The following is a 13,495-nucleotide window of genomic DNA, read 5'->3' as shown; positions in this document are numbered from 1 at the left end:
CTCTCTCCCTCTCTCTCTCTCTCCCTCCCTCTCTCCCTCTCTCTCTCTCTTTCCCTCTCTCTCTCCCTCTCTCTCCCCCCCAAATCACAAGTACCCTTTTCTTGCCTTGTAAACCCCCGCAGTGGGACTGTATGGGTTTAGTTCTGAAAGCAACAGAATCTGATTCTCGTTTACTCAAGCAAAAAAAGAAAAAAAAAATGTATTGATCAACAAGTTATGGAGTAACCCACAGAATGGCGGGAAAACTAAATAGCTAGACAAACCAGATTTTGGAAAATACAGGAACAGGAAAGCTCCAGGTATAAAAACGCCCATCGCTGTTGGACCTCCTCTTCAAGATGCTGTCCCCAAAATAATTCATATCTCAACTCAAGCCATTTTCCATCTTTGGGTCCTTGCCCTTACGTTGCAAATTTCAGCAAGAGTGTCTGGACTGGTGCATCTTGGTCACCTGCCCATCCCTTGTTGGGGGTCAGGGGCTGAGGGATAGGGGGAGTGCCTTCATTGTCTGCCCAACTCGTGGAATTGGAGGGGGGTGTTCCTCAAAGGAAAACAGAGCTGTTACCAAAAGGAGGGCTGAGGCATACTACAGAGGCAGAAATAAGAGACCAACGGGGACTCTTGGCGGGCTTTTACATTGGAGACATCCAGTTCTGTCTCTGGACCTTTCTGGAGTCCCCTGAGAGGCATGTGGGTTGTCCATCTTGGGCCCCTTGGGGAGAGTGATAATGCTGGCCTAGGCTTGGGGTGCTGGCTTGTTTCAGAATATGTCCTTTTTCTCTAAGGAAGACAATGGTTTTTAACTCTCTACTGGATTGGGGCAGCTCATTTAATAGACTTTTCAGAAATTGGCATAATGCAAACTCTGCGTCCACTAGCTCTTTTTCTGTTTTCACACACATATTTATTCAACACATTTACTAAGTGTCTACCATGTGCCTGCACTGTTCTAAAGGCTGTGATACAGTGTATCTTGTCTAAAGTTTGTGATACAGTGTATCTTTCTATTTATTAAGTCTCTGTGATAAGTCTGTACTATTTTAGATGCTGGAATATTGCAAAGAACAAAGTCCCCGTCTTCATGAATGGAACCTACATTCTGGTTCACCATTGTACCCTAGTACTGGGCTCTGTAAATACATGTTGAATGAATAATTGAATGACACCAGCTTGTGCTATGTTGCTGCAAGCATAGCTTTTCTGTGGAATGCACTAATGATGTGGTGTTGGAACTTAAGAATTTTGATTTTCTAGTTTTTCCCGTCCTGCGTGTGCCTTTTCCTCCAACGCTCAGAGGTCATCAGTAAGTTCTCAAAGAAAGAGGACTTCAAACTGTACTACTTGTTTTCAAAGCAAACTCTAGAGTTTTCCCTGCCACAGAGAAATCTGAAACTATAGGCTGGCAGTTCTACCTTGTAAACAAACAGCTAATGGGTCTGTGAGTCACCAGTTGCCTCAGGGGACTGCCCACTCCCCTGACATCAGGTGCCCAAGGACTCTTGCTAAATGTCAGATGTTGCTGCCAGTAGTGGGTGGTGCTGGTGTCAACTCAGGCTGTAGGAAAAATCTAGCATCACTCTAAAAAAAGGAAAGCTTGCTGCTCTCTTGCTAATGAAGTCTGAAACAGGAAATGGGGGTGCCAAAATATGGTCTCAGATATCTGCAAGCTAAAGCTGCAGGGTTTGGTAGCATTGTCCTTCCTTAAGTTTCCAAAAAACAGAGAAATCATGAAGGTATTTAACTTCTGGGAAGATGAATACTTTGAAAACACATATAATAATCCTTAGAAAACTAATAAATAGAATACTCACATCAGTTAAAAAGAATGAGGTAGTCTTATGTGTACTAATAAAGCTAGATCTCCAAGACATATTATTAAGTGGAAAAAGCTTGCAGGTAGATGTATGCGTACCTTGTATATTAAAACCAAACTCACTACCCAAAATGACAACATAGGGATTCCCCTGGTAGTCCAGTGGTTAAGACTCCGCGCTTCCACTGCAGGGGGCGCTGGTTCAATCCCTGGTCAGGGAACTAAGATCCTGCATGCCGTGCGGCGCAGCCAGAAAAAAATGACAACATACACAATGATGCTATGTATACATCATGGGGCACATATGTGTGTGTGTGTCCAGAAAAAGGTTTGTAGCATACGGTTACCCTGAGGAGGCTAGAAAGGAGACAGGACTGTGGATTGTGATCAGAGGGAAACTTAATTGTAATATTTCAGTTCTTTAGAGGAACGTTTCATTTATAAGTTTTAACACTTAACATTAATTTTAAAAGAAAATATTAATAAGTTGTTAGAGCAGGCAAACACTACATGTGATCCTTAGTAAAGCAGAGCATTAACCTCCTGAGCAAGTCTGTTATATAGACATGGTTCTATGGCTTTCCAGAAATATCCTGTCTGAAACTGACCACATGAAAGATGCCCACACATGGCAGAGGTACAAACGTGAAAAGAAATACTGTCATATGTAAGCCAAGTAGTACTGGAACTGACATTTGCTCAACAGGCCTATACTATTTGGATTTAGTCAACTGTGTTGAATTCTGCTATTTCTATAGTACTTTATGGCTTTCAAATGATCTCATTTGAGTCTCACAACTTTCTAGTCGGTAGGGCTCGACTCATCATCTCCATTTCACAAATTAGAAAACTGAGGTTCAGAAAAATTAAGTGACTTGTCTAAGATCAAGGTTAGTAAAGGGGCAGAGTACCTGTATTTTCCAGGAGCCAAATGCCTCCTCTAATTTCTCCATTCTCAACAAATCCAACTCCAATAGTTAACAGAAGCTGTCAGACCCTAGCTTTCATCTTCTTTCTGGCAGCCCCCTTGGCCCACTTTCTACTTGAACCTAGGTAGGTGAACTCAAATCCAAAATCCAATTTCAGAACATAGTACATAGTACTCTGTCCTGGCACAGTTGCAAGTGATAAATGACATGGTGCTGGGCTTGATACCACAGCCCTGTGCTGCCTGGTGACAGCTGGTACTCTGTCATGTCCTCTCAACTTTTCATGATGGGTCCATATCCTGTCTCCCCAGCTAAATCAGAGCCCTCGGGGACCTTCTCTTATCCTTCTTTAACTCTCAGTAGCCAGCCTCTCAATGAATATGCACTTGATAAGTTCCTTCAGCCTCATAATGTAGCCAGAACAGGATAAACTTATGTGTTGTAACACACTTTTAAATGAACACACTGCCCATGAGAATTGACACTTCTGAAAATAAACTTGCTCTTCCTCCTCACCCCTCCAAACCTGCCTATCCCACGTCCTTTATCACAATCAGTGACTGTTCGACTTTCACAGCTTGTAAGCCCCAAACCTTGGACTCCCTCCTCTCTTTGTTTTATACTTTACTTCCAATCTGTTATAAGTCTCGTTGGCTCTGTCTTCAAATTCCATTCAGAGCCCTGCCCACCTCTAACTGCTTCCTCCCTGGTCCAAATCATGGTCCTCTGGGTCATTAGAATGGCCTCCATTTGCCTCTCCCTAAAACAGCCCTTGACACCCAATTTCTTCTCAAGACAGCAACCAATGGATCCTATGGCCATCTAGGTCAACCACTTCTCTCCCTCTACTCGAAAACCTCCAAAGGTTTGCTCAGTTCACATGGAACAAAATCCAGAGTCCTTGCCATGTCCCCAAAGGTCCCACATTCTATCATCTCCTATTACTCTTCCTCCTGGCCTGTTCCTCTCTAGGGCCCCTGGAATCCCTGCTCTGTCTCAGGCACCCTACTGTTTATTCTCTCTTCTCTGGGGTTTTGCACACGGCTTTCACTCTCCCTGAAATGCTCTTCCCCTTGAAATCAGGGCTAGCTTGCTCATCATCTTTAAGTCTTTGCTTAAGTGTCACCATATAGGGAGGTCTTCCCTGATCACCCCATTTAAAACTGCAGCCACCACCCCTCTCCCCAGCACACACGCACACACACACACACACACACACACACACGCACACACACACAACTTCCTGGCACTTCTTATCCCCTTCCCTGCCTTATTTTTCTCCATAGTACATACCACTTTCTAATGCACTCAATAATGTATTGCTTCGTTTGTGGAACTTCCCTACTAGGATGTTTGCTCCAAGAAAGTATGGATTTTGTTTCTTTTGTTCATTGCTGTATTCCCAGAGCCTAGAACATGCCTGGCACATAACAGATGTTCAGTAAATATTTGTTGAATAAATAAGATTGACAAAGATGAAAATTCCATAGTATTGGTGGAGATTTAGGGAAACATCCTTTCATATGTTGCCAGTCAGAGTGTAAATTGGAATTACCTCTTTGGAGGGCAATTTGGCAAGATCCATCAAAATTTAAAAAGGCATCTTACCTATGACCCAGAAAGTCAGCTGCCAAATATTTATTCAAGGGATACACATGTCCAAACACATAGTGAAAGGATATTCACTGCAGCATTATTTTAATATCAAAAGGCTGGAATGAACTTAAATGTCCATTCATAGGGATCTGGTTAAAATAACATAAGGGCATCAACTACATAAATGCAACTACATAAATGCATACATGCAAAGAATGATAGAGGAAGTTATACATGTAGTGGGTGGAACAGTCTCCATGGTAAACGGAGTGAAACAAGCCAGGGACAGAAATGTGTGGAGTATGCCACTGTTGGGGTAAAAAGGGAGAGAGGGCTATGGGTGCCTATACTTACAAGTGTGCAGAAGCGTAAGTAAATATACACACACACGCACACATAAATAGCTCTGGAAAGCCGCAAAATACTGAAGATAGAGGTTGCCTTTTTTGAGGGAATTATTCAAGGACTGGGAGACTTGAAAACGATTTAAAAAATTAGTTGTAAATATAGTACTTAAACTCACTTCTGTAATGCGTCAACCCTTACTCTTTCGCTAACTTTTACTCTTTGTGGGACTGACATGTTAAAAATATGCCCTAACCTCCGCTTTGAAGGCAAGAGTGGGGCTGGGAAGCAGGACCTTTTATTTCCTCGGGGAGTAAAGCCAATAAAACGTATGAATAGATCCAGCCCAACCTCGTGCTCCGTGACTCGAGGGCTTGCCCCGCCTTCCCCCAGCCCCGTCCCCCACGGTGCCCTCGGATTTTGCCGTCCGGCGGCTGGAGTCCCTGCTTCCTCCTTAGAGGGCAGCAGCGAAGCGTCTCGGGAACGCATGCGCCCCAATTTGCGCCCGGGGAATTAAAGCGAGAGAAGAAAAGCCCCAACAAAACCCGCGCCCTAAACAAAACCCAAGTGGAGGAAAGCGCGCGGCCCTGCAGCCCCGGGGCCGTGAAGGCGCCTCCCGCCTTGCCCGCGTCCCCGGCCGCAGCGTGATGCGCACGGACCGGCCCGCGACGCCCCGGCCGCCACTGTCCCCGCACCTGGACGCCGGTCCGGTGGCCGCGCCGCAGCCGCGCTCGCTCGCCGCCGCCGCGGCTTCCTCGGAGTCGTCCGGCGCCGGCGGGGCACCTCGCTCTCCATGGGGCTGAGCCCCGGCCGCCACTGTCCCCGCACCTGGACGCCGGTCCGGTGGCCGCGCCGCAGCCGCGCTCGCTCGCCGCCGCCGCCGCCGCCGCGGCTTCCTCGGAGTCGTCCGGCGCCGGCGGGGCACCTCGCTCGCCATGGGGCTGAGGGCCTGGCTGAGGACCGTGTGCTGCTGCCCGTGCAGGTGCCTGGAGGAGCCCGCCGTGCCCGAGAAGGAGCCCCTGGTCAGGTGGGTGCGCGCCTCGGCCGCGATCTGGGGCTCCCTCGCCGCTGCCGGGCGCCGCGGAGTGCGGATACTCGTGTGCTCGTCAGAGCTGGGGACGTGCGCTTGCTTTAAGGTCACACTGAGGCGCAGACTAAGCCCCTGGGTTCCTTACAGGAGATCCTGCTCCTTGGGTTTGTTCCTTGGGTAAAATGTTTGCCTGAAAGCACAGATCCTCGGAGGCACCTGAGACCCAAGTGGAAGCCTGTGGAAAACGGCAAGAATTCGGGTGCAGTGCCCCCGCAGAGAAGTAGGGGAGAGAAGTTTGCATAGGGGTCCGATTAAATACAACTGTGACTGCCTATTTCTGTTTCAGTGAAACGGGCAACTGTGAATTTCTTTCACCCAGGAAAAAAGTTGGATATGTTGTCATTCAATTTTATTACTGAAAGAAGACAATCGCAGTGACTGAGTGCGAGGAAATATTTTTCACATTAAAAAAAAGTACATATTTTTCTCAAGGGACAGCTTATTCGCTGGGACGTTGATTCATTACAGATTAAGCTATGAAGTGTGAGGAAATTTAATGCACATTAGCGATGTGCTAAGTGGCTTTGTGAAGGCACCATCCAACACAGCTTTGTTCAGGGCTGTGCTTGTAAGCAATTATTTTATATCTTGACTCTGATGAAATTAAGGTTTCACTAGGGCATGACTCGGAGGTAGATATGTTAGAAACAAAATATTTAAAATGAAATTATGAAATAGTAGATGAGGCAGAACTCCAGGGTTAAGTAAGCAAATGTGGAAGCCAGTGTTTGTTATGAAGTATGCAACTAATATGATAAAGCTTTCACAACTTTTTTTTTGGCTGTGTTGGGTCTTCGGGGATTTCTTTAGTTGCCACGAGGCTGCTCTTCGTTGCGGTGCGCGGGCTTTTCATTGCGGTGGCTTCTCTTGTTGCAGAGAAGAGAAGGACCAGGGCTCGAACCCGTGTCCCCTGCATTGGCAGGTGGATTCTTAACCACTGCGCCACCAGGGAAGTCCCTCTCAACTTTTTTAAAAGCATGATTTACCTTTTCTTACTCTATCGAGTCCAAACATTTTACCTTGATTTTTGAGATCTTACATAACCCCTTCCCTCCTGTCCACTATTATTTTCTGGTACATTACACACTGTACACTCCTTGATTTAATCAGACAGGCATCCTTACTGCTCTAGGAACAATCCAACCTTCTTATTCCCTCCAAGCTTGCTTCAAGTAGTGACCCTTATTCTTTCTGTCCCTTCCTAAATGCTAGTTCTCAAGGTCTCCTCAAGCAGTCTTTGATTTTTTTTTTGCCCTTATGCATCTTTCTCTCCTATAACCTAGGGCTTAGAACTTGCCATCTGCCCCTCACTGTTTAGTGAGCACACATGTATGTAAACATGTACGGTTTGTATTCTATGTATAAAGTCATACACACAATACCCAATGTTTTTGTTTGCTCTTGCAGTGGTGTTCCCACTTAGATTATTAGATTGTTGTGGGCAGGGAGAAACCCAGTAATCTACCGCAAGTCTTAAAAGTAGTGGGTAACAATCTGGAACTTCATGCTTGGGTTTTACAATCAACTTATCAATATTCATAGTAACATGAAATACAGCTCTCAGCTTGGTCTCATTCTCAGAGCCTTGGGTCTTCCCAATATTCTTTCCGGAATTGCTATTTAAGATCATAGTTTTGGTTGTTTTAAAACCTCAACCCTCCCCTGCCTTGGTTTACACTGTAAGTCAGTGAATTTTGCAAGTGAGTTTAAGAAGACAGAGTCAGTTGGGGCAAAATAGCATAGTGCTCATGAGTCAGATTGCCTGGGGTTAAGTTCCAACTGGGTGACCTGGCACAAGTTATGAAACTTTTTTTGTGCCTTAATTTCCTCATCTGTAAAATGGGGATGGTCATACCTCAAAGGGATGAAGTGAGAAACAAAATAAGCTAATCCATGTGAAGTGCTCAGTATAGCGCCTGACACATAGTAAAGAGTCAATGAATTTTAGTCATTATTAAGTATCATTGCTATTCTTCTGAGCATGTGCATATGAGTGGACTGGTCTTTTGTGGTTTAGTGTCATTCTGGCATCATTTCAATATTTGGGAAGAGCAGCCTATTAATGGGTGTGTGGAGCAGTGACGTGTGTGTGTGTGTGTGTGTGTGTGTGTGTGTGTGTGTGTGTATCTGCATGTTCTTTCCTGCCCAAGTCATTGGAAGGTCTAGTTTGAAATTTTTTTTAAGTGTGAAGTTCAGTGCTTTTTAATACATTCACAAAGCTGTGCAATCATAACCACTGTCTCACTCAGAACATTTTCATCAGTCCAAAGAGAAGCACTATATCCATTGGCAGTCACTTGCTACCCTCCCCTGCCTGCCCACTCACCCCCACCCCCCAACTCCCCACAGTCAACCACTAATCTACCTTCTGTTTTTAGAGATTTGACTATTCTGGACATTTTGTACAAATGGAATCATCCATTATGTGGCCTTTTGCATCTGACTTCTTTCACTTAGCGTAAGGTTTTCAAGTTTCATCCATGTTGTAGGGTGTATCCGCATTTCATTCTTTTTTTGTCATTGGATAATATTCCATTGTATGGATATATTACATTTTATTTATCAATTGACGGACATTTGGGGGGTTTCCACTTTTTGGCTTTTATAAATAATGCTGCTACAAACAGTGGTGTACAAGTTTTTGTGTGGACATACGTTTTCTGTTCTCTTGGGTATATACCTAGAAGTGGAATTGCTGGGTCATAGAGTAAATTCTACATTTAACTTTTTGAGGAGCTGCCAGGCTGTTTTCCATCGTGGCTGGTTTGGAATCTTGACGTGGTGCAATGATATGGTCAGATGGTCTTAACTTTATTTTTTATTAAGAACTTCATTCTTCATGTCATTTTTTTTTTTCATTTATAAAAACGGTTTTGTACAGATATCTCCTCCCCCCAGCTAAATCCTTTATTCTTTGGTAAAACAGTGGTTTTCAAGTTTGATTTCATACCCCAAGGTAATGGTGCCTGGAAGGGGTGTGGTCAAAGGGAAGACGTTTGTCATTTGTGTGCATGATCACCTGTAGTCCTTTTCCAAAACGGACCAGGGACTCTCGTTAGTTCAAGAAAACCGATTTTTAATCTCAGCTCATTTGCCAATCTGACATTGTGTTTCTGACCTTGTTCCTTTTGCTTTTTCTGGAACCTTGTATGTGAAAGAGAATGGTGGTCGCTTGTCTGGTTTGCATCTCTATTTTTCTCTGTCCCACTAGTTCTTTCTTTGCCCTTTCTCTAGAAATATGCTGGGGCCTCCCTTGACTGAAAATTCATCCTGATATTGCCATTTTCTTTAGCTGCCGTCCTTTGCAGCAGGTGCAAATGTCTTTAAAGCACAGTCAGCTGTACCCCTACCTCCTTCTTCACCTCCCACTCATCCTGAGATTTGGCTCCTTCCCCTGCATGATTACATGAAAACTGTTCTCTTGAAAGTTTCAAGACAAAGAAATCTGCTCTTGTTTTCTCGCTGTACACGAGTACCCCTGTGCTGACCAACCTGGCCTTATTGCTCATTTCCTCTTTCCCTGGCCTCTGATTTCACACTCCCTAGTCTCTATGCCCGTGATCTGTCTAATCATTCTGGTTTCCCTTCTGGTGCCTCTGTTAATGGCATAATTGTTAGCTAGACATCTTTTTGTTTTCTCTACTGCTGAAGATTCTACTCGGGTTTTAAGGCCCATTTCAGTTGCCCCCTGTATGATGAAGTCTTAGAAGTTCTCTCCAAGCAGTTATGCTGTCTCTTTTCTTTCTTTTTACCCCTCAGGTCACTTACTGCATTCTGCCTGGTATTATTACACTTATAAGGTGGGTGCTGCAACCCCTGCCAGACTGGAGGTTCTAATCTAGATTGGGGGAGCATGAATCTTTCCTTAGCATTCGCTGTTGTGTTGCACAGTCCCCCACATGGAGTTAGAACTGAATAAATACTTTTGGATTAATAGAAATTATAATAGACGTTAATTTATTAATTTCTTCCTATGTGTAATTTTTTTTTTTTTTTTTTTTGCTGTATGCGGGCCTCTCGCTGTTGTAGCCTCTCCCGTTGCGGAGCACAGGCTCCGGACGCGCAGGCTCAGCGGCCATGGCTCACGGGCCCAGCCGCTCCGCGGCATGTGGGATCCTCCCGGACCGGGGCACGAACCCGTGTACCCTGCATCGGCAGGAGGACTCTCAACCACTGCGCCACCGGGGAAGCCCCTTATGTGTAAATTTTAAGAAATGTATTTAAAACAAAATGTTATGAAGAATAACAGCATAAGCACCCACATACCCAGCACCACCCACCTTAAGAAAACATTGGGCTTCCCTGGTGGCACAGTGGTTAAGAATCCGCCTGCCAATACAGGGGAAATGGGCTCGAGCCCTGGTCCGGGAAGATCCCACATGCCGCGGAGCAACTAGGCCCGTGAGCCACAGCTACTGAGCCTGCGCGTCTGGAGCTTGTGCTCCGCAACAAGAGAGGCCGTGATAGTGAGAGGCCCACGCACCACGATGAAGAGTGGCCCCTGCTCGCCGCAACTAGAGAAAGCCCTTGCACAGAAATGAAGACCCAACACAGCCAAAAATAAATAAATATTTAAAAAAAAAGCATTAACAGTAGAGTGGAAGCCCCCCATGTATCCCTTCGTGACTGCACGCTCCCCCCACCCCATCCCCCACATAGGTGAGCTCTAAATTGAATCTGTGTTTGGCCTTCTTAACTTTATATAAATGGTGCGTACTGTATGTAGTTTTTTTTTTTTTACATACAATCTGTCATTTAATTGTCTCTATGACCAAATGAGATAGGTGTTATTTATCCCCATTTTATAGTTAAGGAACTCAGGGCTTAGTATTCAGATAATTAATTCAAAGTCACAACTGATAAGTCGGAGAGCCAGAATTTGAATCCATGTCTGTGTGACTTTAGAGTCCATGCCTTGCATTGCAGAAAATTCAGAAAACTACCAGTGTCCAACATTAACTGATAATATTTATATATTAGACACTGATGGATATCACTAGCCTTAGCTCCTGCCTATTGTGGCCCCTTCCTCCTGCCCTTCTTCCATGTCCTTCATTAGTATAATTCTTCTACCTGGTTGTAGGAGCAACCTGGCCCTGAGAGCCAAGCCCAGGGGGAGTTCGGAGACCTGAGTCCTCGTCCCACCTATTAATGGGCTGTGGGATTTTGGGGAACTCTCTTAACTTCCTTGAACCTTAATTTCTTCTTCTGTCCAATGGAGAGATCCAACTTTAAGATACAGCCTTGATGGGCCGTTCCAGGCTTGATGCAGACTGTCCTCTTTCTGTGGACTTGTGTCAGCTGAAATTCTATTTAACATGGAATACAGGGGCAGTGAGGCTGTCTGTAGATGTAGGAAGGAGCCTGAAGGTCCAGGACGTGTGAATCATGACTGTTGTCAAACTCTTTAGCTGCCAAGGTTTGCTTCACCAGCAAATAGTTGAATAGTCATTTCTAACGCCAGGAAGCTTAGAACAAGTCTGGGCCTGGAGAAATGAACCATGGCCTGACACCAGGCTTTGGCCACAAAGAAAGCCAAAGGTTTCATTCGATCTTACCTTCACCCCAATTTTAGGACTGAGTCCTATAACGTTCATCTTGCCCTTCATCTATGTAAGGTTTGAGGTTCTGAACGCCATTCTTCCCTGCACTGACTGTATTCCTAAAGTAGAATAAATAGTGATCAAAATGACAACAAAATATCATTATGCTCTGAGGACAGGCTAATAATGCATATAGATTGTTTTGGAATGTCTAGATTATTGTTTATTTGCCTGTAAAATAGTGAATGACCTTTTGGCTCAAGGTTTCATGTTACTAATGAAAAGAAACATTGGGGTATGTGTTATTAGGTTCTAGGGCTGCTGCAACAAATCACCACAAATTTGGTAGCGTAAAAACAACAGAAGTGTATTCGTTCAGTTCTGGAAGCAAGAAATCTGAAATCAAGGGATTGGCAGGGCCATGTTCCCTCCGAACTCTCTCGGGAGAATCCTTCCTTATTGATTGTAGCTTTGGGTGGCTCCTGGTGTCCTTGGCTTGTGGCAGCACAACTCCAGTCCTTACCTCCGTTGTCCTCCACGTTTCTGTCCTCCTCTTGGTCTCAAATCTCCTTTTCTTTTCTCTTATAAGGATACCAGCCGTTGGATTTAGGGTCCACGCTAAACCCAGGATGATCTTGTATCAAGATGCTTAACTAACTATTGATACATCTGTAAAGCCTCTATTTCCAAATAAGGTCACATTCATAGGAACTGGGGATTAGGACTGAAAGATGTCTTTTCGGGGGACACTAGTCAACCACTGCAGGGTACTTTTGGGAAAATGTTTGAGCTCAAAGCATTGGTTTTTATTTCATTTTATAACAGAGCTTTCTTCCATCAGTGATGAAAGCATTCTCTTGCCTTGTAAAAATCCACACCTAAGCATGAGTTGTGCCCCTTGAATTTATGTGATTCTGGAGGCGCAGCTGCAGTCTCCTTTAAGCAGAGAGACGCCCAAATCCTCTGTCCACTAGAAAGTCTATCACCAGATGCCATCCAATATGGACATCAGAGGCCTAGAGAAGTCTAAAATGGAAAGAAGTGCAGTGTCAATGACACTCGCTAAAGCATCTTCCATGAGGCTTACTTGGAACTTTTCAGAGAAGTATAATTCTTACTCTCTGATTTATTGGCTATTAATAACTGATAAGCATCACATGTCCGGTTGTTCAAAAGCAGAAGAAGAAAGGGAAAGAATGAGCAAACCATGGTTGAGTTTTTATTCGTGGCTCTCTCTTCAGCTGCCTAAGTGAACCTAACAATCTTCCAAATCTGTTTTGCTCCCTGCCCTTCTCAATGCCCACCTGCAGCTTCCATTCCTAATAACAGAATTTATGCACACATTTGTGGGCAGTGAACGGAGAACGGATGTCAGTGTTTTATTTTTCTGCAGTGTCTAGAATTCCCATTAGGGGAAAAGAAAATAAAACCTCAGTTTGCTCTTGATGGTTGTTTTATGCCCATAAAGGGGGGCTGTTCAGAGGAGGAACTGATCGGGGCCTGTGAGTGTCGGCAACAGAATTGAATTTTCCTGATGATAAAGAAATGGTTCAGTCGGGACTTCCTTGGCGGTCCACTGGTTAAGACTCTGCACTTCCACTGCAGGGGGCGCGGGTTCGATCCCGAGACCCCTGGTCTGGAAACTAAGATCCCACATGCCGTGCCGTGCAGCCAAAAAAAAAAGAGAAATGGTTCCACGTGAGTCATACTGCTCCAGCATGTCGAAGAGGGCGAGAGACTGAAGTTGTGATGTGCGCCTTCCCGTCAAGCTCTGCTGATCCTTTTTTTTTTTAACATCTTTATTGGAGTATAATTGCTTTACATTGTTGTGTTAGTTGCTGCTGTATAACAAAGTGAATCAGCTATTTGTATACATATATCCCCATATCCCCTCCCTCTTGCATCTCCCTTTCCCCCTCCCTATTCCACCCCTCTAGGTGGTCACAAAACACCAAGCGGATCTCCCTGTGCTATGCGGCTGCTTTCCACTAGCTATCTATTTTACATTTGGTAGTGTATATAAGTCCATGCCACTCTCTCACCTTGTCCCACCTTACCCTTCCCCCTCCCTGTGCCCTCAAGTCCATTCTCTATGTCTGCATCTTTATTCCTGTCCTGCCCCTAGGTTCTTCAGAACCTTTTTTTTTTTTTTAGATTCCATATATATGTGTTAGCATAC

General features: G+C 44.7%; 1 protein-coding gene across 6 annotated transcripts in view; it reads left to right on the top strand.

Annotated features, from left to right (window-relative positions):
• The window catches only part of MREG (melanoregulin), a 154,248-nt gene that overhangs the window by 56,392 nt on the left and 84,361 nt on the right, over positions 1-13,495 (top strand). The window contains exon 1 of one of the 6 annotated variants that reach the window (XM_024124662.3): positions 5,516-5,710. The exons of the other annotated variants lie outside the window; for them this stretch is intronic. Coding sequence (XP_023980430.1) covers positions 5,619-5,710 — 92 coding nt within the window. The 5' untranslated portion in view covers positions 5,516-5,618. Of the gene's footprint in view, positions 1-5,515; positions 5,711-13,495 lie in introns of those variants that run through there. 6 annotated transcript variants of the gene reach the window in all.

The sequence above is a fragment of the Physeter macrocephalus genome, chromosome 2 (genome assembly GCF_002837175.3).
Source record: "Physeter macrocephalus isolate SW-GA chromosome 2, ASM283717v5, whole genome shotgun sequence".
Classification (NCBI taxonomy): domain Eukaryota; kingdom Metazoa; phylum Chordata; class Mammalia; order Artiodactyla; family Physeteridae; genus Physeter; species Physeter macrocephalus.
Note: the sequence above shows the minus strand (reverse complement) of the source record. Positions and strands in the feature narration are given on the sequence as shown.